Raw genomic sequence first — 25,555 nt, 5'->3', positions numbered from 1 at the left:
TCTTCTTTCCCTACTTAAAAGTTTCATTTTTAGTCCTTTTATGCCAGTTTGAGGAGTCTAGATAACCTTTCACAAAATTTACTTTGGAAAAAAAAATGGGCCAAAAGGTGTGGTTCAGATTTCTAAATGGTAATACCTGTCTGAATGTAGATTTTTGTCTTTATAGCTTCTGTTTGGTATTTAAAGATTCCTTAATAGTGTGCTTTTCACTTAGCAATTTTCACTGTGTGTGTGTATTTAGTATAGGGACTATCCCAGGTTGAATGAACTGTAAGCGTCTAAGGGTCGGAAAGATGTCTAGAATCTTTTTTATCACCTATTACCCATATCCTTTACTGGTGTTTTTAAGAAAATCAAGAGGAAGGAGTTTCTGTTACTCCACTTTGCAGCAGCAAAATGGTCAAAAATTAAAAGTTCCTGGGGATCCGGCGCCTGGGTGGGCTTCGTTGGTTAAGCGTCTGCCTTTGGCTCAGGTCATGATTTCAGGGTGCTGGGATCCAGCCACGAGTTGGGCTCCCTGCTCATCGGTTGTCTGTTTCTCCCCCTCCTGCTGCTGCACCCTGCCCTCCCATTTGTGCTTTCTCTGTCTCAAAAAAAAGGTTCTGGTGGGGGGGGGGGGGAATAAGTGACCTGGAGAATTGTTATTACTGTCTAATTAGTCTCTGAAAAAGGAAACGCTCTTTAAGGTGACGTCGTAGTTCTGGAAATAAGCTTTTTCACTTGGAGACCTTTCACGGTTGGAGGTCTTTGTTAGATAGAGCACCACCCAGTATGATGCCCAGGACAGTAACGTTGTCTGGGGGAGAGGGAGGGAGAACCAGTGCTCGATGGCCTCCCCATTGTTTATGAAATAGTAATAGATTTCATTTAATTGCTGTACCTTTTTAGAATCTGTTAAGCCTATGAAGGTTTTCAGTTAGCTTCCAGAATAACATGTAAAGTGTGCTCGTTTGACTTTCCTCCTTAATTATCCAGTTATCTGTACATTGGACATTCTGATAACCTTCACCTCAAGTATATTTTCCTTGCTGATGGGGTTGTGTAAAGAAAAGAAAGCATTTTGTTCTCTCATAGTCTTAATTGATGAACTTTATATAAACTAGATGAAAGGGACAGCTTAAAGACAGTGTAATGTGCTAATGAATGAAAATGAAAAATAGAAAAATTTTTAAATTTAGTAAAATCCTGAAATATATAGTAAATGTAAAAAAAAAAAAAAATCTCTCTTGGCCTTAGTCAGTGGAGGAGTAGAGATGATAGGAATGGTTAACGGGGATGGTATGAGAGGAGAAAGACCGTCATTCATGGTGTGGGATAGCTCGAGTCAAGGTTGGGGCCAAGTGGGACTTGTCCTGACGGGGAATGCCAGGTACCATATTAACCTTGCCAGGGTGGACTGGGTAAGTAAAGGCAAACTGTGACGGGAGCCTCGCAGAGTGCTGGAGAGCCCATGGAAGATGCATTGGGCTTTTGACCTGAAGAACTGTGTAGTTTTTAATTTCTGATAACTTCTTTTTTAAAAAAATTCCCTTTTGCATTTCACATGTATAGGTTTAAGAAAATCTACCAAGAAGCGCAGTGAATCCCCACCTGCTGAGCTCCCCAGTTTGAGGCGGAGCACTCGCCAAAAGACCACGGGCTCCTGTGCTAGCGCCAGGTAACACATGGGCGTTGTCCAGTTTATGATCCGGTTCGTTGTCTTCTCCACCTCTGTTAGGATCCTTCTCTCTCCCGGTTTTCAAAAATGATTGAAGTTTTCACTTGAATACTGAGTAGTAAAGAAACTTACCCAATATAAAGGAATTCTTCCCCAGTGTTGATTTACATGTTTTTGCTAAGTATTAATCATGCTATTTTTGACAGCACTCTCACCCTCTATCTTTTCCTCTGTTGCTACATTATTTTCACAGACTTACTGCCAGCAGTTGGACATTTGTTGTTTTCAGAGTTCCAGTTGGCCAATAAATCTCTAATGAGCATCTTTATGCAGATTTGGGTTATTTTTTTAAAAAGTAGCTAAATTTCCTAGTAGTGTGATTAATGGATCAAAAGGGATGCCTATTTTAGTGGCTGTAATATTGCCTAATTAGTTTCTCAATGTGTTGGCACCACTTGAGTTTAATGGATAAGGGGGAGAGAGATGTACTTCATTTTCATTTTATATTACAACACCTACCCCTCACAGAGGAATGTGGGTGTCTTGTGTCTGCTTTCATGTCTCCAGTTCCTGTTTTGGATCTCCTTTTCAGAAAATCAGCTACCTTTGATATGATACAGTGTGTTATTTCACATTCTTATATTAACTGATTTGAGAACTTAGGTTAAAGTTAAACTTTTTTTTTTTTTTCCTTAACAATTTCCTCACCTTTTCATGTGTGGTCAGTTGCTCAAATGCCCTTGTGCAGCTAATTATTCACAGCTGTGTAGGACTTTTACTCTTTTATATGTAGTTTGTTCTTCTAAATGTGCCAAAAACAGTGATGGGGGCAAATGATTTCAGTTTGCCTTTTCCCTACTCTCACTCAGGTGAGCTGAAAGGTTTTAGCCCTTCTGTTGTTTGTCCTCTAAGATAAGTGACAATGACTACTCTTGGTGGTGGGTACAATAGTGACATAAAGAATATGACTAGTTGCAAGTCATAAGAAAAGGACTCGAGCCACTTAAATCTACTTTTCCACCTATTTTCTGGTTCTGTCTGTATTGTTTAAAATGCTATTAAAATATCTGGAGTTAGTGTACCTGTTTGCTTTTTTGGTTTCTTGGCAATAGTTTTACGAGAACCCTGAGAATTTTCTTAGTTCTTCAAAGCTTTTGTCTAAAAATTTTGGGCTAGATTTTGAATCTCTTTACCCAGAGTTTATAATCTGAGATATAAACCAAATTCACTGTGGTTGAAAATTAATTTTAAGTTGGTGTGATGTCAGGTAGTCTAGTGTCCCAGCTCTGTTGCCTGCCTGCCTTCTACTCATGACCACTTCCGTAGCGCATGTGAAATTACTTAGAATTTACATGGTTATTCTCTACACAAGCTATCTAGCCACCTGCCTGGAAAGCTCTTCATCTCAAACTTTTTCTGAATTAGTGGCAGTTCCTCTTTAGATTTACTGCTTTTACAGCCTGCTGTAGCCGTGTCTTCATCTCTGTTTAGCCTAATACTCCTTGAGGACATCAAGCCAAGTGTTGAGCACAGTGTGTGTCACATGGCTCGTGTAAATTGAATGTTAAATAGATGAATTAATTTGAATCCCACTACTTTGTAGCTTGGTAAATTGGGTCTGGAGTGAGCTGTTTCTCTGCAAGAAAAGATTGGCTAAGCAAATCCCTGTTTATGGAGGATTTTTTACTACTTGGAAGAACAAACTCTTCTAGTACTTTCTGGTAATTCAGAGCCTTCATTTACATGTCACTTAATGCCTGCTGCTTCCTGGTTGTTTACTGGCCAGCATCTAATTCCACCGCAGTTTGACTTGGTTCTAAAACATATCCTTAGTAGTATGTTTCTTCATTTCCTAATTTAGAGGGCTGCTATTTAAACAATACCAAGTTATAATAATTTGGGGAAATCTTTTTTTTTTTTTTTACCTGATTTGCTTACTGATTTCTCTATTAAAATAGAAAAAATCATCATCAATAAAATGTAATTTGCTTTGTGAGAAATGACTGATCATTATTCTTTCCATATTACGCTGTGCCTCAATCCTAAACCAGTGTCTCCCTCAGTATCATCTGTATGTATTTATAAATGTTAAATCTTTAATTCTTTATTTTAAAGGATGGATCTCTTGTTCATTATTAGGGTAGTTCTTTTTTTGGTGGTTTAAGTTATCTGGAACTTAGGTGATAGGAATTTCCCACATCTTCTCCTCTTCTTCTCTCCCCCCTGCCCTTTGTTAGTGTAAAGTCTATATATTGACTGTTTACCCTGGAAGTAGGGATCTAATTTAAGTGAGTTGAATTCTCTAAGCAGGGGTCACTTTTCCATTTAGTTGAAGTGTTTAAAAATCATTTCTGTCTGTAAGGATGACAACAGCTCATAGCACCACAAAAGCATGTATTGTGACTGCAGTGTAACTTGGAAGAATTTTAAATATACAAAGTCTTGGTTGTTACCCATAATGATTTTCTGCAACAATTTCTATGGAAAAAAAGAAGAAACTGGCTTTGTGCTCCATGCATTAGAGCTTTGTGCTGCGTGGACATTGCTCCTGGTCACTGGTAGGGCTGCCTGTGATGGCATCTTTCTGTTGTAGCCGGCGAGGCTCTGGCCTGGGCAAGAGAGGAGCAGCTGAAGCTCGTCGACAGGAGAAAATGGCGGACCCTGAAAGCAGCCAGGAGACAGTGAATTCTTCCGCTGCTCGGACAGACGAAACTCCCCAAGGAGCTGCAGGTAGATTGGCGACACGTCTTAGCTCTAAAATGCATTTATGAACCTTACTGATTTGTTTAGAGATAAATTACCTTGTAGGCATACCAGGTATAAGGCAAGCGAGGGGACAGAGATACACTCAATGTTATCATCAGATAAACTTGTTCTCCTTTGTTTCACTTTATAGGTTTGGGTTTTTGATGAGTTGGATTTATTTGTTTTTGTTTTTTAATTCTTTTCCAAATCCAAGTTTGTATTCATTACATTCAAAGAGCTTTTAGGAAATAGTCACTTTCTGTGAAGGTTCTTCTGTAGCAATGAGGACATAACAGTAGTTGCCCAGTGATTGAAAATTTAAGTTCATAATAACAAAGTAAGGATATGGCTTAAATTACTTCTTCATACATGTGTAAATTTTAATGGAGAATGTTGTAGCCCCTAAAAAGTAATACGTATTCCTCTTGAAAGGAACTTTAAGAATGCTGTGTATGTTTTTATGGGCTTATTTTTATGCTTCTTGATATCTTAGCACAACAAAGATTAGGCTGCCCCCCCCCCCCCCTTTTCAGCTTTAAGTATGTACTGATCACCAAGAGGAAAAGAAGACTAATACTTCAGAGGCTAATTGTGGCCAACAGGTTTTAAAATGTAGCTTGTCGTGAGCATTTCTATCTAACATTAAGAACAGATAGGAAAATGTTGCAGTTCATCATTATGAACATGGGTATGATGAGTCTCTTCTGTCAGAATGATACACATGGGCTTAGGTGTTAAGTGTGTTCTTTAATAACAACGCTCTTTCACGTAACATTCACATGTGTGCTGGTTTTCTTTCATGCCTGTGGTGGAGCCTGTGTCCTAGTTTGCCCTCCACTGTTCATGTTTTATGCTGCTCTCAGCTTTCGGTCCAGCTTAACATTTTTACCACTGTCCTGCCTGGTTTTGTTTAATAAGTGGCATGGCGAACTTGAACTGTCTCTTCTGGTGGGAGGGGACCTTTTTCATGTACCCCCCCCCTTTTTATTAAAAATAGTTTTTCCCAAGGGTTAAATATGAGGGAAAGTACAGTCCATTGCACATACAAATTATTGAAGCTCTTGAAGACACACAGGCGATGCTTCCCAGTGTTTTAAATGTTTATTTCAAGTCTGCATATGGAAGTGGGGCAGTTCCCACGTGGATGACAGAAATGGAGCTGTGGACTGTGTGAAAGCCGACTCACTACAGTAATTCTCGTAGCTGACGTTTGTAGAGAGTGCACACTGTTGCAGACACGGTATTAAGCACTTTACATATATTCTCATTTAATGTGCAGAACAGTGTGCTGAGGTGTGAGTGCTGTTCTCCCCATTTTAGAAATGAGGGAAAACTGAGGCACATAATGGTTAAGGTTGCCCAGGGTCGTGGGACTCTGAAATCCAGGTTTTCAAAAAGAAGGGCACATTTCTAAAGGCTGTGTCCTTCCGCTTCCCCGACAGTCACAAGAGTTAATTTCATATGGCTACCACTGGCGGCCAGAATGAGGGGGTGGTGTGTAAGGTGTTGATCCCTGGTGTATTTACTTAAGAGGATAAAGGCTTCAGGGGATTAGGTTCATAAGACTGCCGGAAATCACAGTGTGATCTCAGTATTTTCCACGTTCAAGGGAAAGATAACCCGGGGACCACAGCACGACTTCATTTCACTTCGGTGCCTTCTAGGTGCTGCAGGACTGATTCTCTGCCAGCTCACTGAAGTAGTGCTGCGGGAAACAAGCAGATTCCTTACGAACTTTACGTTAAGTTCTTCAATGTGATGTGCTTTAGTTTCTCCATATGTACAACTGGAATTTAAAGAGAAATACAACCCTCTAAGTCAGTGTGGAGTATAAATCGATGGTGTTAATAACTTAGAGCATCTTTGGCAAGCATCTGTTCACAGACAGCTCTTAGACAGTTGGTATAAGACTCTATTGGAAACATTTATTTTAAAATAATGTTTTTATTAATTTAAAGAGATTGATTGAATCTCTTCAGTGTTTTTATGGGTTCCCCCCCCCCCCAGCATTATTTATTTTTGGAGATCCCATCTTCCTGACCTATTCCAGTGAAATCATTGAAATAAACTTATTGCCTTACTGCTTTTTATCCATGTAGTGATTAAAGCATTGCTCTGTCTTCGGCAGATCTGCTCATATCACCCTGACTTTGCCAGTATTGTTGACACTCAGGAAAATTTGTTGATAATGGTGTGCCTGCTCGGTCACCTTGAAATATACTTATATATGGAGCCCAACTTCTCTGGCTCTTCATAGAAGAGATGCTAGCTCTTGGCGTTGAAAGTTAAGTGTTGCCCACATTTTCCCATGAGATGGGGGGTGTAGTTTTGGCTTTATCAGAACTTTGTAACTTTTCATAGTGCTGATAAAGTCTTTCAGATACTAGAGACACTAAAGTGAGAAGTAAGTATTCTTCCTTACACCTGCAAAACAGTCAAATGGCAAGGAAGAATAGCCCATGTTCTGGCACCTGATTTTGCATTGAGAATCTTAATTTCACGAGAAATGAGTAGGGTCAGTTTGTAAAAAGAAAGCAACCCCAGTTTTGTTAAGTTTTTTTAATCTCCCTAACTACTTTAGTTTGGAATCCCTAAAAATTAGATGCTTGCATATCACCTGATACCAGGGCCCATCTAAGGCATAATTACATTACTAACAGTTATTCTTTTGGCCTTGCTCAGAGGTTTTCATTACACTCATAAAAATGTCTTCCTGATGCCTCTTATAGTTAGGGATCTGGTAAACCCTTAAGGTTCCTGTCAAGTAAAATTTAATTCTATCAGCATTCTAATATTTTATTGTCTTTCTGCATAAGAGGCCTTTATCGGTTAAGGTATAAAGACTTGGGGTTCTGTGATAAATTTCTTGTGTTCTGATTTAAATATTTTTCCATAGTTTTAATTGAACTGTGTATTGAATGAAACTATCTTACATGGTGCTGTGAAGATATGCTAAAGAGTAGATGGGGGAGATAAAACAACAAAAAAAGATTGACACTTCTTAAAATCTGGCATCACATTTTCTCTGCTTGATAATCTTATGTTTATATTTGTGTTGGGACAGATCTTGTGCATGTAGCCCAAGGAGGTTTGACACCTTGACTAAAGAATTTTGTCATTGACTGCTGTCCGCTGATGACATTTCCTTACCTGGGTGACTTTACAGACAGCCACTCACAAGCCAGGCTAGTTTGGTTTATCTCATTCTGTAATACCTACATGGAACTATAGTAGACAAATGATTAATATTTGCCATCATTGGGCTGGCAAAGAATCTTTTCTTCTTTGGGTTCAGTGACTGATTTCTGTCAAAACAGGCCCTCCACCTCCATGAAAAATCAGAATATTCTTGCTTTTCCTTATGGTGACCCTCTAATACATAAACTAACAAAGCCAGCATTACCTTCCCAAGTGAATTTTTGGGTTTTTTTTTTTTTTTTTTCTTAAAAAAGATGTGGTGCCAGGGGGTGCTTTAAAAAAAACCAACAACTTCATTTAAGACTTTGTATTTGCTCTGCACATAATTAGAACAGCTTAAAAGCAAGTTTAAGAGTCACTTGGAACAAATTCAGCCATAATTGGAACCTTAATAACAGTATTTGTTAACCAGATTTCTGTTTAATGTGAAGAAGCAGCTGTACTAGAATGAAAAATTAGAACTGAAGAATATATTTAAGGGGCCAATAGAGTACAGTATTTGAGTACAGCCTCAGACCACCTGAGCTCAGATCTCTGATCTGTGGGTAGCTGTCTGACCTTGGGCAAGTACACTCAAAGTCACAAGGCCTCAGTTACCTCACGAGTGTGAAAAAGCTTACAGTGCCTCGTAAGGAAACAGACCCAGTCTGTAGATGGTAAGCGTTTCATAAATGCCACGTGTAAGCAGCATCCTCGAGTGTAGTTATTCTTTTTTCTTCCCCAGAAGTGTGGATTTTGTTAAACTGATACACTTTAATACTAGCATTTCTGGCTAACCTGTAAGTATAAGCCAGGGGCTAACCTTGCCTCTGAAGGGCCAGATAGTTGATGTTTTAGGCTTCATGCAGGCTCTGTTGGAACTAACTACCCAGCTCTGGGGTTGTAGCAGGAAAGCAGCCACAGTGTGTAAAACAATGAGTTTGGCTGTGTTTTAATAAAATGTTATTTACAAAATGATGTGCTGGATTGAATTTGGCCTGTGGGCCACAGTTTGCTGACTCCTGTTCTTAAGCTATACATTTTTGTATGAATTTTTAAAAATCCCAGTGAAATCATAGAAGATACTTAATGAGGTGTGAAGAAAACTATTAAGAAAATAATACAGTTGGTGGCTTGTTTATTAGCATCTCTTCAGGAAAGCTCTGTAAATTCACATTTTATCCATGTGCTTTTAACAATAAAAAACGTTCTGGGCTGATCTTTTGTCGTTATCTGGAGAGTGTAAGGGTTTAGGGTATTATGGATAATGTGGTCATACACAGGTTAATTGTATAGAAAAAATGCTTAAAGACTCAAGAGACACTGAGAGGAGGAACAGTAAAACTGCTGGTTTTAAAGGAATATAGTTTTGTCTGGTCAGATTCATAATAGAATCAGCCTCTCTTTGCTTAGACTGAATTATTGCTCAGGTTAGCTTTTTGGATAGTAGAATCCTTCTAAATCTGAACTCTTTTTTTTCTGCACTTGTTTTGACATCCTAGTTGTCCGCTATTTTGTACTTCAGTGCTTTGCTGTTGGTTGTAACGTGTATCTTCAGTATTTTGCCCTGGAAATAAGAAGGGTATTATCTGCGTGCTCTTAGAGAAAACGTCTAAGTGATTGTGTCAAGACTGCAGCCCAGGAGTAAGGCCGACTGAAGAAGGCACACGTTGGCATGGAGCTTTTCCCCCAGATGTCAGCTTTGCTTTCTGTCCTGTTTGTGGCTGACTGCCTGTCTAGTAAACCTCATGGCGGTTTTGGCAGTGTGATCTTCATGGACTTTTGGTAGATGACTTCAGGACAAGATTTAATTTAGGAACAGTTTCAGAGGCATGAGGAATCTGTCAAAGCCATGTATGGAAGAAATGTAAAGGTTGTTATTTTTAAGCTTGTTGAACACTGAGATAGTTGAACCATCCTATTGTTCATAGAAGCTACAGGATGAAATTTAGAACAGCTGAGTGTGCAACGGGCGGACACATTTAATTGCCTTTATTCGCGGTAGTCTGTAAAACTCTGCTCTTTTTTTTTTTTTTCAAGATAAACCAGACATAATATTGAATGTTCCTCTCCTAACCCTCACCTTCTTTTCTCCCCCCTCCCCTCCCCCTTTGAAGCCTCTAGTTCTGTTGCAGGGGCTGTGGGCATGACCACCTCTGGGGAAAGTGAATCCGATGATTCCGAGATGGGACGATTACAAGGTAAAGACAGTTAAGGAGCTTACAAGAAACCAGAAACCATTATCAGAGGCTGCCTGTGACTTCTGTTCTTTGTTGAAATTAATTCGGATAAGCTCATTTAAACATACTCTAGCAATGCCTGTACTCATAAAAACTTCTTCTTTGTGATGATTTGGATTTGGAAGATGAACTGTCTGGCTCTCTATTTTTACTGTTTAGACAAAATGTTATGCATGTATTCTTTGTTTTTAAAATGTTCTCTATTATGGTTGCTTGTATAGCTGGACATGAATTAAGGAAGATCTTAATATGATGTTCTCTGGTACCTGCAAACGTAATGCATCCCAGCGGGGTGCTTTTGCTGTGTTCTTGGTCACCTATTTTAAAATGAATGTAAAGTGTATACCTAAACACCAGGTATTTTAATGTTGTGCTTTTAAAAAAGCAGCCTTATATTATGTATATGCTCTTTACAAATGGGTGGGTATGTATTTTTGTTGTCTTCAGACAGTTGGTTTACATGATAGATCCGCAGTGTGAGGCTTACGAGAAACATTATTTATAAAGCACTTTCAGATTGCTTTTAAGTTCCTAAAGTAATTTACAGCAGTCTCTTTTCCACTAGAAGTCTCGTGAACACATTTTTTTTCACCTATTGGACCTGATAAAAATAATTTTTCCATATGTTTTTTAGAAGATCTCATGACCAATATCAGAGAGAAAGCAACACAAGGGTGCTTAACCTATAATTTCTTCAAAGTAAATACTTACTCTGGGTTATTCTTGGATCATTTCATACAGTCCCCTCTGGCACTGATATTTAGTATCACCATAGAACCTAAGATGCCTTGAAACTAGCACATGGATGTTGTAACTTATATTAATTAATATCTTAAGAGTGGTCTTGAAAGTTTAGTTTCTTCTAAAGATAAAAATGGAAAGTAACATTGTCTAAATCGTGAGATGAATCAGTACTTGAAATTTTTATATAAGATCAACTGCATTTACAATTCAACTATTCCTCATGCCTTTCTTTTTTCTTCAGCTTTGTTAGAGGCCAGGGGTCTTCCTCCTCATCTGTTTGGCCCGCTCGGTCCTCGGATGTCACAACTTTTCCATAGAACAATTGGAAGCGGAGCTAGTAAGTGAATACTCTTAAAGCCCCCCCCCCCCCCCCCCCGCAAAAACCTTTAATAATTAGGCGAGTGCTGTTTTTACTGTTTTATCTATAGCTGTAAAGAGGCTTTCATATAAGGAGGTTTTCATGAACTTCAACCTGTTTTAAAAAATAGGGCTTGTGCACATTCTTGCCTTTAAACCCAGCAACTCTAGGTTCTTCTCTACTTTTATTTTTGATTACTGGATTGGAGTCATTAGAAAATCATCCAGAGTTTCGGCAAGATTAAATCTTTGTTTAACTCTAGCATAGTAAAGAATCTCAGATGATTACATTGATTATATTGTAGCATCTGATTGCATGATTTGCATAGATTTGAATCTTTGAATTTTTTGTGGCATAATACTCAATCCGTATGTAAGACAGTCAATTGTAGAGTGAGCCGGAGAGAAAAGATTTCTTAGCAGAATTACCAGTCGCTAGACTCATTTAATCAAATTAACATATTATAATTCAGAGATCTTGTCATATATGGTAGACAAAACAGTGACTCAGTAACAAGAATAACTTTTGCATAATTACAAATCCAGTTAAATTCTTCCTGGTATAGAATACTATCTTTAGCTTCCTTAAACAAAATTTACATTTAAGCATTTTTTAATAACTCCATTGATAATGTTTTCAAAGAATCAGCAGGTATTTTTAGATTTCAGTCTTTATTAATTTCAACATTTCTAAAGTGTTAACTGAAGTCTATTAACTCTTACCTTACTAATATGTGCTCATACAATTTTCCATCAAATATTCCAAGTTGTTGGGTTGGTTTTTTTTAAATGTGTGGACATAAGCTCACATATGTGTATTTATACTTAAGTCCTTCTCAAGTTTCTGGCCTTAGCATTTGACAGAAATTTAAGAAGCAGCTGGTATTTTTGGTTTGGTTTGGTTTGGTTTTGCTTTTGCTGCCGTGACACTCAGCTCTCAGATAACGTACCCTTTTGCAAAGTTCTCATGAACCCTTGAAGGAGGATTCTTATTTAGTGTCATTTATTAGGTACTGGGATTGTCCTGAGTCATGAACAGGGTAGTACAGAGTTGTTTCCCACATGGAGCTTCCACTCTAGAGGGTGACCCTCGCGATAAAGCAGACAGTTTTATAATAGAAAAAATTTCAGGTAGTGTTAATGCTATGGAGGAAAACAAAACAAAGTAAGGATGTAGGTTGGCTGGTGAGGGGATATACTTAGCCTGATTAGAGAAACCTTCTCTGAGGCAGGGTGAATTCGTGGATACCTAAATGAAGTGAGGAAACCAGCCCTGCACAGGTCTGAGGGAAGATGAAGTGCACCCCCAGAGGTGGGACTTAGCTTGGCATGTTGAGAAAAAGCAAGAGGGCCTGTGGAAAGAGTGAAGTGGTAGAAGATGAAATCTGAGAGGGATAGATACTCACTAGGTCGTGTAGGGCTTGGCAGGCCGGTGGCAAATATGGGATTTAACCTAATAACTGTACTCGGGAACCATTGAAGGATTTAGAAAGGGCAATGACATGATATGTGTTATAAAAAAGATAAATATATGCAAATTTGAGAATATAGTAGTAGAATAACCTCCATGAACCCATCAACAATTACCAGTCCCCAGCAACTATTGTTTCAGTTAATGTTCTCATTCTCCCCATCCCCACGATTAATTTTAAGGCAGTCTTACACATCATTTCATTTGCATGTCATTTAATTTGTAACTATAAGGACAAAAAAATTTTAGTATTGTGGTTATGTTAAGAGGAATCCTTACTTTTACTAGGTGCCTGTTTAGAGTGCAAATGTTCTAGGCCTCTCATAAATCCATTTACAATTTTTGTTTATTTGAATCAGGATCAAAATATATATAGCCATCGGTTAATACATTGTTCTTTTTTTTTTTTTTCTTGAGAGAAGTTTGATTTCACTACTTCATTTATTTCTTGGGAGAAGGCTGTTAAGAGTATTAACATTAAATCATCTCAAAATTCGTATTAAGGGTTGACCATTGCACATGAAATTAATGTAATAAGATAGAACCAGAGTAGACAACAGTGTCTGTCGGGTGTCGTCTCCCCCGCCCAGGATCCAGTTCAGCGATGCCTACTGTATGGCCAGTCTTTGGCTTCACCCTTACCCACAGCCTTCCTCCCACATTGTTGGAAACAAATCCCAGACATTATATATAAAATTATCTACAAACATGTAGCTCGAGATAATGCCCATTAAAACAGACCCTCCCCCCGATTACCATTATCATACCTGAAAAATAAACTAATACTTTCTTTAATAATAGCTGTCCAATGAGTGTCAAGTTTCCTTCTCTCAAGTGTCATAAGTGTACTTCTTTATAAACTGGTGTTTGGACCTAGAGGCTTTTTCAGATTCAGGTTTGATTATTTTCTTGGTGGGGAAAGACTAAGCAAAGGTGGTAGTGTGTGCTAATCCTAGGAGGCACATGAAGTCTGATTGTCTCTTAAGCCATCAAAACTGGGTGCCTGCATGACAGGGATTATAAATGATAGCACTTCACATCTAATGACCAGACTTCATTTATTAGAAGTAAAAGAGATAATGTAGTAGAAATATATTAGTATCTCTCTTCTGTTTTGTTACACAGGAGAATAACTGGTATAGGAAAAACGGATTTCTCCCCATTATTTACGAGTTTGGAAAATAGTTGGTTTTTGCATCCTCCAAAATGCCATTATTGTTCTTTTTAAATATCACTGTCAAGTGGAGACATTTCAGAGATTATTTGATTATTAAATTGTCCTATCATTGGATGATGGCATCTTTCGGGGGTTGGCTTCTGAATCTTTTTGATAATGTCACCAGTAGTTTTTGATAACTTTCTTTCTGATATGTCAGGGTCAAAACCCCCACCCCAGATACCTGAAATTAGGGGTTTTCTCAGAGAACACCCTGGTCTCTTTTATATGAAATAGTATTTATAGAGTTCATAGTCTAGGGTCTAGGTCTACTCATTGCTACTGGGGTGATTTTTTTTTTTTTTTTAAAGATTTTATTTATTTGAGGGGGGTGAAGAGCATGAGTGTGTGAGCGGGGAGGGGGCAGGGAGGAAGAATTTGAAGCCTACTCCGACCTGAGGCACTGGTGCTGGGCTTAAGATCAAAACCTGAGTCAAAACCAAGAGTCCGGAAACATAACCCCATAACTGACTGAGCCGCCCAGGTACCCCTGGGGTGATCATTGTTATTTGACACGTGTAATGAACAAACCTAGGAAATAATTGTATTTTATCTTTTAAAATAAAATCATGAGTTTTTGCTTTTAATGCGAATTCAAATTTAGGGCTGCGAGGTTTTTATCTGCCTTTATCTTGTATCTTCTTTCTCCCAAGCCAAAAGTTCCAGTTCCCAATGATAGTAACATAGTCACTTAATTTGCATTCTCCTACTACAATACAAAATTCCACCTTAACACCAAACGTAATATTATTGAGAGTTTTAATTTTTCAACAGTCTTTGTTGTTGGTGTTCTTGGGGGCTCATTTTGTGGTCAAGTTTCTGGTATTTTAAAGTCATTTGAAATGATTTCTTCTCTTTATTCAGGCCACCAAGTTGGTTTGGTTCATTTGCTTGATTTGCTTCTAATTTCTCGAGATTGCTTTTAAATTTTAACTTCGATTTTATCCTTATGGGATGTTTACACAGTTTAGAAAGTCTAATCTACAAAATAAGGTATATTTAGGGAAGTCTTACCTTCTTTTGCTATTCCCTTTACCCTGCTTCCTCCTCCCAGACAAATAGCCTTTGTTACTTTCATGGCTTGCCCCTCTGTTATTTACTTAAGAAAACAACAAATTCATATTATCTGCTCCACACATGCTGCCTTTTTGAGATAAGAGTAGTAAACTTTATATGCTTTAGGTTGCCTTTAACAGTATTTTGGTGATCACTTCCTATAGCTGCTGGAGAGAGAGAGAGAGAGGAGATTCCGTATTCCTTTTGTAGAGCAGTCCTAGTGTTCCCCTGCGGGGATGCAGGGTTTATTTAGCGTGCCCCTATTGGACATTCAGGTTATTTCCAGTCTTGGTTGTGTTGCAGTAAAACACAGCTTTCTTATTTTTTCCTGCGTTATCTTTGGTATAAATTGTTGTAAATCAGCTCTTTGGAGCTGTACCATTTTGCATTTCTTCCAGTCATGTATAACAAACAGAATGGTGCCTTTTTTTCCCTCCTTCTTTTTAAAGATTTATTTATTTATTTATTTGACAGACAGGGAGAGGGAGAGGAAGCACAAGCAGGGGGAGAGGGAGAGGGAGAGGGAGAGGGAGAAGCAGACTTCTCACCAAGCAGGGACCCCGATGTGGGGCTCGATCCCAGGATCCTGGGATCAGGACCCAAGCCCAAGGCAGATGTTTAACTGTCTGAGCCACCCAGGGGCCCTTTTTTACCCATTTTTGTCTTCTAACTTTTTAGTTCTATACCCCTGTAAGATGTCTGTTAGTGGTTACTGTAGAGATTTTAATGCATGTCCTTGGTTTATTATAGCTTACCTTATATTAATACTTTATCACATCCTGATCAGTATAAGAACTGTATAATAGTTTCACTCTTTTTACCTTCTGCCATCCTTTATACTATTGTTTTAATTTGTTTTACGTATACATGTGTTATAAACACAATAGGACCTAATTGTTGTTTTAGATTATCCATATTCCTTTGTCCACATACACATCCTGTTTTCAGTGCTCTTAATTCCTTCCTGCAGTTTCTCTCTTCTAATCAGAGTTGTTTCACTTCTCTTTAGAAGAACTTTTTTTTTTTCCATGTGGTGAATGAGTGGTGCTAGTAATGATTTTTCTCTGCTTTTGAGAAGTCCTTGATTTGCCTTAATTTTGAGATGCTATTTTCCCCAGCTATAAAATTCTCATTTTAGCACTTTGCATGTCTTCTGTTTAAAAGTCTTACTGGTACCCTTTCAAGGCAATGTCTTTTTTCCTCTGGCTTCTTACAAGATTTGCTTTTTGGGGGCACCTGGCTGGCTCAATGGGCTAAGCATCCGACTCTTAATTTCGACCCGCAGGTCATGATATCAGGGTCATGAGAACGAGGCCTTCATTGGGCTCTGCTTTGTGCTCAGCATGGAGACTCAGTCTCTGTCAAAAAAAAGATTTGCTTTTTCAAAATATTTTTAATTTACATATTAGGCCTAATTAGGCCTTATTTTTCATTTGCTTAGGTTTCACTGACCATTTGAATCTTTGAGTTTGATACCTTTCATCAGCTTTGGAAAATACTTTGCCATTATCTCATGAAATACTACTTCTCTTTTCTCCTTATTTCTTCAGGTATTCTTCTTTTCCTTCCAGGAGTATCAAGATCATACGTCTTCAAACTTTGGGCTTCATCCAGCATATTTCTCTGGCTCTATTTTATTTTTTTCTCTTTGTCTAGTTTGAAAGCTTTCTGTTGGACAGTTTTCAGATTCACTAATTCTTTTTTTCCACTGTCATCTTTAATCTCTTCATAAACCCACCATTTCAGATATTATGTTTTCCAGTTCTGGACAGTTACTTGGTTTTGTTTTGTAGATTCCAGTTTTCTGTTGAATTTCTTTACATACTTACCTATTTTGTCCATCTTAGGTTATATTCACTGTTTATTAATCATTGTTATAAAATAGTCTTATAATTCTAATGGTGGTGGTCTGCTTCTATTCCCCCCTCCCTGCTCCCCCCCCTCTTATTTTTTTTTTTTTTTAAAGATTTATTTATTTTAGAGACAGAGCATGCAAGCGGGCCAGGGGCAGAGGGAGAGGGAAGGAAATCCTCAAGCAGACTCCACGCTGAGTGTGTAGCCATGCGGGCCTTGATCTCACGACCCTGAGATTATGACCTGAGCCGAAACCAAGAGACAGATACTTAACTGACTGAGCCACCCAGGCGCCCCTCTCTCTTGATTATTAGTCACATTTTCCTGTTTCTTCATATATCTAGTAGTTGTTTCTGTGCTGGACATTTTGTATAAAAGAACTGAAGAGACTCAATAATGTTATGTACCGTAACATTGTTTCTCCCTTTTCTGTATTGACATATAAAGGGTTAGAAGCTGATCATTCTGTGTTAGTCGGGGCTTTAGCTTGTTTTGACCAGAATTGCTGTTTTTGTGTGACTCCTTTCACCTGTGGCTCATCCCTGTTTGTATGTTGTGATCCTCCTAGGGTTTTGATTGAGAACCTTGCAAGTCTTTGTCTACTTGGACTTCATTCATTATGCAGTTCCCAAAATGTCACAGATGTCCTGGGGGTAGAACCGACTAGCTGTGTGTTTGAGGCAGGCCTCCTCCCTCTGTAGGGCCTTTGTCTTCTGAGCACCATGAGACTTCATAAGCTTTTGTTCTGTCTTACCAAAACTTCTGATTCAGCTCCAGCCCTCTTCACAGCTCCAGAACTGGGCGGATGTCCGTTGGGACCAATTCAGTCAGAAACATCATCTTCCTGTGACTATTTCTGAAGTGCTATGGGTTCTCTCTCCCGTTCGTATCAGCAGTTGGCAAACTCCTGCCCAAGGGCCAAATTCAGCCTCCTGCTCAGTTTTATAGAGCCTGTGAACTAAGCATGATTTTTATATTTTTAAATGGCTGAAAAAAATTTAAAAATAGTATTTTGTGAGATGTGAAAATTAAATGAAATTCAAATTGTGTTCATAAATAAAGTTTTATTGGTACACAGCCATGCTTATCTGTTATGTAGTGTCTGTTCTGCTTTTGTGCTAGGGTTGAATAGTTGCAACAGAGACCCTATGGCTTGCAAAGCCCAAAATAGTTACTGTCTGGTTCTTTATAGCAAATGTTTGCCTTCCAACCCTTGATCTGTGATAGTGCTTCTCAAAGTGTGGTCTGTGGCTTGCTTGGGGTTCCTGAGACCCTAACATTGAATCCATTGGTCAAAACTCTAAATGATTGGTAAAGTTTTTCCTTTTCTACATTGTTGTTTGAATTTTGTTGATGTTGCAAAAGCTGTGGTGGGTAAAAACTGTTGTTACGTTATTGAAAGAATCAAAGCAGTGGTTCCAAACAGCACTAGCAGTCATTGTATTCTTAAATGCCAAATGCTCCTACTAAAAATAATTCCACTGTGGCTCAGTCGTTAAGCATCTGCCTTCGGCTCAGGTCATGATCCCAGGGTGCTGGGATCGAGCCCTGCGTCAGGCTCCCTGCTCGGCAGGAAGCCTGCTTCCTCTCTCACTCCCCCTGCTTGTGTTCCCTCTTTCATTGGGTCTCTCTCTGTCAAATAAATAAATAAAATCTTAAAAAAAAAAATTCCATTTTTATGTAAGGATGCCCTTGTTAAACAAAGTTATTAATTTTACTGTCTTTACCAGTAAGTGTATGTCTTCTTAATAGTTTTTGTGAAAAAGCTAGGCCCATGTTTTCCGCATTCTTCATCTCAAATAATGTTGCCACAAATTGAGAATAGATGCAGAGGTGGTCATACTGCTGTTTTTCTTTAATAAAGCCTGACATTTAAACGATTTGCAACAAAAAAGTTACAACGGTGCTCATCACGTGAATTTTTTTGTTTTAGAAAATATGGTGGTTTTCACAAAACTTTGTTTATATTAATATGTAATGAATTAATCAACGAGTATTTAGTTTTTCTCTCTTAATCCCAGATGCATTTATAAATATAAGTTAGATATAAGTCACATAGACAAAGGTGCTTTGGGGCTCCTTAGTAATTTTTAAGAGTATAAGTGACTCTAAAACCAAAATTGACTGATCAGAGCATAAATTATGGCTTTTGCTTGTTATTGTCATTTTCAGTTTGGTTTAAGGTTCAGTGGTATCTTTTGATCATGCTAACATGATCTCTGTCCTTTAATTGCCAGCTTCCATGTTTATAAAACATCCCGTGGATGTGTTAGTTTTTCCTATTTTGGGTGGTTGTGCTAGTTGAATACATGAACTGTTTCATCATTTAAGAGCAAATCTAGAAGCAACCGAGGATTCTTCTGTTTTCAAGAGTTTACTTTCCCTTCATTTGTTTTGCCTTTCACATTTCAACGCAAAAATGATAGGCCTCCTCTAAGTGGAACTCCTATTTAGCTTGAAAATTATAAAGACGGCAGCCATCTGAACACTTGACTTTTTGCAATATATTTTTGAGTTTACTCTTAGTTACGGTAAAGGTAGGTAGGCAGTAATAGTTATATGCAATTCATTAGCCAGTCTTACATAGCAGAGAAAAAATAGATCTTGTAATGCAAGGATCACCGTGTGTCCCTTTTGAAAGGCTATGCCTTCCAGGAAGATCACTGTAACTTAATTGAAATAGAAACACCTTGGTTTTCATATGAATTCCACATTCATTGACAGTTTCTAAATATTTGGCATTTCTAAGCTGTTTCACTAATGACTTGGAAGTGGACAAATCCCATACGCAGACAGGAATCTGAGAAGGTGTAGGAAGAGGAAGGGCTTAAAAGTGGCATTGGCTGTGGTTCGGTAAGTGTGAATTGAGTTAATCATGGTTTCTCGTAGGAAGGTGTTCATGGAAATTTGGAGCTCCTTTGTGGAGTTTATTCTTGAGTACGTCACCCAGCTCACTGGCCACAGTCTTTCCCTGTGGGAGTTGAGTCTTAGCGTTTTTCAGCTCTTTGGGCATTGGATTTGAGCCTTAAAAGTGGAAGTCATCTGCACAGGGAATGAGAGGAGGTGAAAAGGCCAGTCTTTTGCTGTTTTTAGAAAATACTTCATTCTCTTCTGTTAGGTACATTGCTCTGTGTGCCTTTATTTTCTTGCCCTCCCACTGTTACCAGGATTCCATTTATTCTGAGCAGGACTTCAGGAGGATGTGGATTTTCATTGAAGACTGGGCATCACTGTTTAACAGGTTGTTATTCCTGCGGAAAGCTTTTGCTCAGTCTGTATGTAAAAGTAGTTCTGTCAGAGGTAAAAATTCATATTAGTCTTACGGATATTTTTTTCTTTTTGCTAGTAAGAGCCAATCAGTTGTGTCATTTTAAAAAATTAAAAGACAAAAATCTATAAATACTGTGAGGTCACTGTAAGGTAGGATAAATTCAACCGATTTAATTGTGTCTTCAATTATCAGCAGCCTGTCTTAACCCTGATACAGACCTAGCCTTTCGCTGGGATGGAAAGATGAGCAGCCAGCTACCAGGTAGAGTCTCACAGCTTAGACCTACTACTAATTTCCTTAAATGTTTAAAAGTAATGATTTTTTTCCCTCCCTCTGAAGGCTCCAAGGCCCAGCAGCTTCTGCAAGGACTACAAGCAAGTGATGAAAGCCAGCAACTCCAGGCAGTTATTGAAATGTGTCAGTTATTGGTTATGGGAAATGAGGAGACGCTGGGAGGGTTTCCTGTCAAGAGTGTCGTTCCAGCTTTGGTAAGAGAGTTTGCCCCTCATTTTACCTCCGTTCTATGAATGCTGCCAAAGGATGACTATTATTTACATGGTTTGAACTAAAAGATAGTAGAGTGTGGCTTCGTGCTTTTACTTCATGCTTCTAGATCTTGTCAGTGATTGCTAATGATGCATTCGTAAATTTTCTAAACGACTTCTAAAACTACTATTTCTTGATACTTAAAATGACTGGTTCTAAACTTTAAGTTGTTTGCCCCATCAGGTGATACCTAAACTTCGATGCTTTCTCTTTTAAACTGGTGGTACATGGCCAGTAATAAGCAGCTCACTTGTGGGTTGTCTTTGTGGGCCACAAAGGTTTTGTGTTTGGTAATTGGGTGCAACAGCAGCACCTTCGAGTGAGAATAGCACGTGGATCCGTCCAGCTTAGGTTTTATGTTCAGTAAAAATAAAAAGAAACAAAACCTTTTAGTGAGTTTTCAACACAGTCGGGACTTGATGTTTAGAACTTACATCTTAATTCCTTAAGCTTTTTAATGGGAAAACAACGGGAACAGAAATTGCCACTACCAAATGTAGGCCCCTGAGCACAGTGAGTCTTAAATAACACTTGGTAGTTGTCTTAGTTCAAGATGAAAGAGATCGGCTATAATTGAAAATTAAAGTTAAGTCTGAGTGAAACACTAACAAAAGACTAACATAAACATCATGAATATACTCAGAGCGTATGAGTATATTGGAAATTAAAACCGAGTATCATGTTAAGTCTTTGTTTACATAGCAAATAAAGTTGACAAATACGGTTGATTTATCAGATTGTCTCAGTCGATCTATCAAATTGTGGAGACGGTTGAATGAAGGTCATTGAAACACAAGGTGACATAGTCTTTATTTTGTCTGTTCTTGTTGGATAGCTCAGCTCTGGCAAGGGATGAGAAGGATGGACCACTTTCTTCACTTTCTGCCATGCAGACCTGGATAGTGAGAACTGGCATTTAACTATTACCAGTTCCACTCTAATGAGGGCTGGCATGTTGATTTCTGAATGTTTAATGAAAGTAGTATTTGTTTTTGTGTTTTTATATTTTGCCTGTATCAATATTCATGCTCCCCCTCCCCATTTCCCCAGGAGCTGGTTTTGTTTCCTGAATTAAACTGTTTTGTTGATGTTATTGTTTATTAAAAAATAATAACAAAGGGGGGTGCCTGGGTGGCTCAGTCGTTAAGGGTCTGCCTTCAGCTCAGGTCATGATCCCAGGGCCCTGGGATTGAGCCCCACATCGGGCTCCCTGCTCAGCGGGAAGCCTGCTTCTCCAACTCTCCCACTTCCCTTGCTTGTGTTCCCTCTCTTGCTGTGTCTCTCTCTGCCAAATAAATAAATAAAATCTTTAAAAAAATAAAAAGAACTAGGTTTATACTATATAAAATGCGGTTTTTATTAGTTGAATAAAGATGCTGTTAAATCTAAGCACAAATGTTGACACATAATCTAATTTACTTAATTTGCTGGATGTTTATTAGATTTAAGTGCTTAATAGACCTTCTGGAAGTCAGCTCCTGCTGTTAATACTGACTGTTGTTAATGAATTGGCCAGATTTATCTTCTATCAAAATTGAATATTGTGAATATATATCCATCCGTCACCATTCACTTGTGTGACCATAGTAATTTTTGTTGAAAAGGAATCAATTAAAGCAGTTCTTCCCAAACATGGTCTTAAAATGTTCATTCCATCTTCAGAATTGGAGAACTTGTTACTTTTCCTGTTAACGTGACAACCCCTTTCAATCTACAGTGGGTGTCAAATGACTGGTTGTAGGTGATTTGAATTCCATTGAACCCCAAAATGGGGAGTGTGTGTGTGTTCTAACAAAAAAAGGTAATCAGGACCTTGAGTATGTAGATATACTTTAACCAGCATAATTCAGAGCTGAGAAGGCACTCCTCTATTTTTTTTTTTTTTTTTAAGATTTTATTCATTTATTTGACAGACACAGCAAGAGAGGGAACACAAGCAGGGGGAGTGGGAGAGGGAGAAGCAGGCTCCCGTCTGAGCAAGGAGCCCGATGCATGGCTCGATCCCAGGACCTGGGATCATGACCTGAGCCGAAGGCAGACACTTAACGACTGAGCCACCCAGGCATCCCAGGAAGGCACTCCTATTAAGTGAATATTGTATTAGAATATCTGATGTTCGTTGTTAAATACATTTATTTGAAGGGTACTTTATAGCTTAAATTCAGTGCATTTAAAATTTGCCATTGAACTAGAAGACAGTGAATGATTGCTTCCCCAAATAGGAAATTTCTTTGGTAGCTTTGACTGCTTCAGGAGGATGGAGTACATATATATCCCTAGCAGTTTTGAATTTCTGCCTTTGAAAAACATGGCTGAAATCTGCTTAAGGTCTTGTCCACAAGAGAAACTAAAATAAATCCAATATTTAGACTCACTCATGCATTTGCACAATAATAACTTGAGTTTTAATTAGTGCATAATTAGTTTCTGATGTGATCAATAATGTGTTTGAAGTTTACAGCTGTGTTAAATGGTGTTTCGCTCAACTTGTAGAGAAGCTTATTCACAGGAGTTGAAGCAGTGGTCTTGAGTCTGTCCGGACAGTTGTTAACAAATGCCAGGGCATTGCTGGTCTGTTTCTTTAGGTATGAAGTATTTATTGATGTCTGTTAAACGGGCATCTGAGAGAGGGCCACAGGCACCAGAACAGTTGTTTGTAAGCAACAGGAAGGCTTTGTTTCTGACCTGGATGTTGAGAGGTGATGATTATCTAGTAAAGTTCCCAAGACAGAGTATCATGCCATCCTTAATATAATCGTTTCTTTTGTATGTGTGCTAGGTTTTAACTTGATACTATTTTTGTAACAATAAGGTCTTGACTAATACTTTCCATTTCAGTTGACACAGAGGAAGAAACCGTTCCTCTAGGACTTCTCTAAGGGTAGAGATAGCTTCTAATAGTTATCTTTTTTTTTTTTTAACAGATAACATTACTTCAGATGGAGCATAATTTCGATATTGTAAGTATGTGGTGTATTTTTTTTTTTTTAACTTAAATTTTGAGTTCCTATTGAGTAAAAGTGCTGCCTTGTTTTCTAGATGAACCATGCTTGTCGAGCCTTAACATACATGATGGAAGCACTTCCTCGATCATCTGCTGTTGTAGTAGATGCAATTCCCGTCTTTTTAGAAAAGGTAATCCTGCTTTTGCTCAGCTTGTTCGAAAGCAGGCCTAGGGGAATCAAGTTGAAGACTCTGGACTTCTGAATTCTAAAGTAGTACATCGAATTGTAAGGCCACCTTAAAAGACTTTTTATTCATTATCTAGTCAAAGTATATTTTTTAGCCAAGATTCCAGAAAAATACTTTGTGTTTAGCAGACCAGTAGTTTAAAGTTGATGCTAATAAAGCATTTATAGAATCATTTCAGTTTTATGATTTTTAATGATGACATTTACCACATGAATATAAAATCTTTCAGAGAAGAACTTAAAGCACTTGATTAAAATAATCTCATTATTTCTAGAAAATATCCCAGTGAAGTTGATAGCTATTTATACCCTCATTTTACAGCTGAGAAGGCTGAGACAAAGTGCCTTGTTCAAGGTCATAAAGTGAGTCAGTGGAGAAAGAAAATTTTTTCATATGGTCTGTGGTAGGTTGTTTTTGGTCTGTTTTAAGGGCCTTTTTCTTTTTAATGTATAATAAAATTGGCCTTATCCGATAACCTTGGAATATGGTGTAAGTGTAAAACTGGAACTTTTAAAATTTGTTATATAAAACAACCCATTTATTATAAATAGAAAGATTGAAAGTTACCTAATTGGATTTAGTTTATTCTTTATATAAAATCTATTTTTCTATCTTAAAACAGAACAAAGTAGTTGGAAGGAAACTATATTGACTGTTACAGCTTAAGCTCCTAAATCACTGCTTTCCTATGGTGGGTTTCATGTTAGAGGCAGTGTATAGATTGATGGAAATGAGAGAAAATACTGTTTATTCATGTAGAAGGTAAGCGCCTGGAAAGGCACTTGAATGATGGCCTTAAGTTACCTATTTCTCTGTCCTCAGCTGCAGGTTATTCAGTGTATCGATGTGGCGGAGCAGGCCCTGACTGCCTTGGAGATGTTGTCCCGAAGACACAGTAAAGCCATTCTACAGGCGGTAAGTGCTGCTGCTGCAGGACTCGGTTTCATTTCAGGTTGGATTTTAGATCCACATTTGTGCTAGCCCCTCACCTGCAGTATCTGTAAGGTACACGTGCTGTTTCCAAAGTGATGGCGCTAGACTTTTTAATACTGTTTTTTTTTTTTTAATTGCTGTTAGAGGGTATTTCTTCACTTTAACAGTTTTCTATATTTTAGGGTGGTTTGGCAGACTGCTTGCTGTATCTAGAATTCTTCAGCATAAATGCCCAAAGAAATGCACTAGCAATTGCAGCCAATTGCTGCCAGAGTATCACGCCAGATGAATTTCATTTTGTGGCAGATTCCCTCCCATTGCTTACCCAAAGGCTAACCCATCAGGTAAAACATGAACCTATTTTATGTGCCGTAAAACATTTTTACTGTGTTTTTTTAAATGCCAGTTTCATCTAGGGTTTTAAATCTTCCAACTGGATATATAAATTGGAAATATTCGGATTCATGTTTTGGTTTGGTTTTTTTTTCCCCGTGTTTTCCAGTCATGTACCATACTAGGTTATTTTATACAATTTGATGGATTTATCCAATTGACAGCATGTCATATGTTTGATATCTTCATGTATTTTGACGTTAAGGGATGAGTTTGTTATTTCAGCAAACATTGAGTGTTTACTATGTGATTTGATCAGAGTTTCCTTTTGGGGCGATCATCTCTCCTCTAAGGTATTGGGTTCTGCAGGAAAGACTAGGAGGATGTGGGCTAAGATCAGAGGCAAGATGACACTGCAAACTGACTGTCTGAAGTTGGAGAAGATAGGAGCAGTTATTTAGGAGATGGAATTGGCACACCAGGTGATGGAGGACGAGAAGCAGGGCTTACAGAATCTGGCGTGGAGGACAGTGAGTTAAGCTTAAGCCTCATTGTAGAGAAATTGAATTTTCTTTTAATATAAATTAATGTCTTAAAATGTTATTGCTAAAAAAGATTTTTAGAAATCGGACTCTTGAAGATTTTCTTTTGAGAGAGAGAGAGAGTGCACAAGCGAGTGGGGGGAGGGATAGAGGCAGAGGGAGAGAGAGAGAATCTCCGGTGGACTCCAAGCTGAGCACGGAGCCCAGTGCGGGGCTCCATC

General features: G+C 38.3%; 1 protein-coding gene across 18 annotated transcripts in view; it reads left to right on the top strand.

Moving 5' to 3' along the window:
- Positions 1 to 25,555, top strand: part of TRIP12 (thyroid hormone receptor interactor 12) — a 141,892-nt gene that overhangs the window by 70,875 nt on the left and 45,462 nt on the right. For all 18 annotated transcript variants that reach the window (XM_064587208.1, XM_064587207.1, XM_045867792.3 and 15 more), the window contains 9 exons: positions 1,552 to 1,657; positions 4,251 to 4,387; positions 9,697 to 9,780; positions 10,805 to 10,900; positions 20,128 to 20,276; positions 23,259 to 23,294; positions 23,374 to 23,469; positions 24,349 to 24,441; positions 24,642 to 24,803. In XM_064587208.1, the coding sequence (XP_064443278.1) occupies positions 1,552 to 1,657; positions 4,251 to 4,387; positions 9,697 to 9,780; positions 10,805 to 10,900; positions 20,128 to 20,276; positions 23,259 to 23,294; positions 23,374 to 23,469; positions 24,349 to 24,441; positions 24,642 to 24,803 (959 nt within the window). The remainder of the gene's footprint in view (positions 1 to 1,551; positions 1,658 to 4,250; positions 4,388 to 9,696; positions 9,781 to 10,804; positions 10,901 to 20,127; positions 20,277 to 23,258; positions 23,295 to 23,373; positions 23,470 to 24,348; positions 24,442 to 24,641; positions 24,804 to 25,555) is intronic.

The sequence above is a fragment of the Mirounga angustirostris genome, unplaced genomic scaffold (assembly GCF_029215605.1).
Source record: "Mirounga angustirostris isolate CCGP_5_RB_7025 unplaced genomic scaffold, mMirAng1.0.hap1 SCAF_3, whole genome shotgun sequence".
NCBI lineage: Eukaryota > Metazoa > Chordata > Mammalia > Carnivora > Phocidae > Mirounga > Mirounga angustirostris.
This window is presented reverse-complemented; position numbering and strand designations above follow the sequence as displayed.